Genomic DNA, 685 nt, shown 5'->3' on the forward strand with positions numbered 1-685 from the left:
ACTCGGGGGAGGATGCTGCGGCAGGTGATACACAGAGGGCTCCAGGCGCTGTGCTACAAGCTGGGCTTGTTCGTGAGCCGGCACCCGGTGTTTTTCCTCACCGTGCCCGCAGTCCTGACCATCATCTTCGGCTTCAGCCTGCTCAGCCGCTTCCAGCCCGAGACTGACCTGGAGACCCTGGTGGCCCCCAGCCACAGCCTGGCCAAGATCGAGAGGAGCTTAGCGGGCAGCCTCTTCCCCCTGGAGCAAGCCAAAAGCCAGCTCTATTCGGACTTGCACACCCCGGGGAGGTATGGCAGGGGGATCCTCCTCCCCCCAGCCGGAGGGAATATTTTGCACCAGGCTGATGTGATCCTGCAGATCCACCGAGCCGTGCTGGAAATGAAGGTGAACTACAAAGGCTATAATTATACTTTTTCCCATCTGTGTGTGTTGAGAAATCAGGATAAGAAATGCGTGCTGGATGATATAATTTCAGTGCTAGAGGATCTGAGGCAGGCTGCCCTCTCCAATAAGACAACAGCCAGGGTGCAAGTGAGCTATCCCAACACTAAATTAAAGGTATGCTCTTACTGCATGCTTCTGCCAGTTAAAGAGGCAGCACTTCATTTCTTGTCCTAAACAGCAAAGAGGAAATATATTATTTATATATATATGTATGTGTGTGCGTGTGTGTGCATGTGTC

The 685-nt window shown here is 52.8% G+C and overlaps 1 protein-coding gene across 1 annotated transcript in view; it reads left to right on the plus strand.

Moving 5' to 3' along the window:
- The first annotated feature begins 6 nt into the window (after nt 1–6).
- PTCHD4 (patched domain containing 4) overlaps nt 7–685 on the plus strand; it is a 130,970-nt gene continuing 130,291 nt past the window's right edge. Inside the window, exon 1 of the mRNA XM_006027398.2 lies at nt 7–561. Coding sequence (XP_006027460.1) covers nt 13–561 — 549 coding nt within the window. The 5' untranslated portion in view covers nt 7–12. The remainder of the gene's footprint in view (nt 562–685) is intronic.

Source organism: Alligator sinensis, unplaced genomic scaffold (assembly GCF_000455745.1).
Source record: "Alligator sinensis unplaced genomic scaffold, ASM45574v1 scaffold300_1, whole genome shotgun sequence".
Classification (NCBI taxonomy): Eukaryota; Metazoa; Chordata; order Crocodylia; family Alligatoridae; genus Alligator; species Alligator sinensis.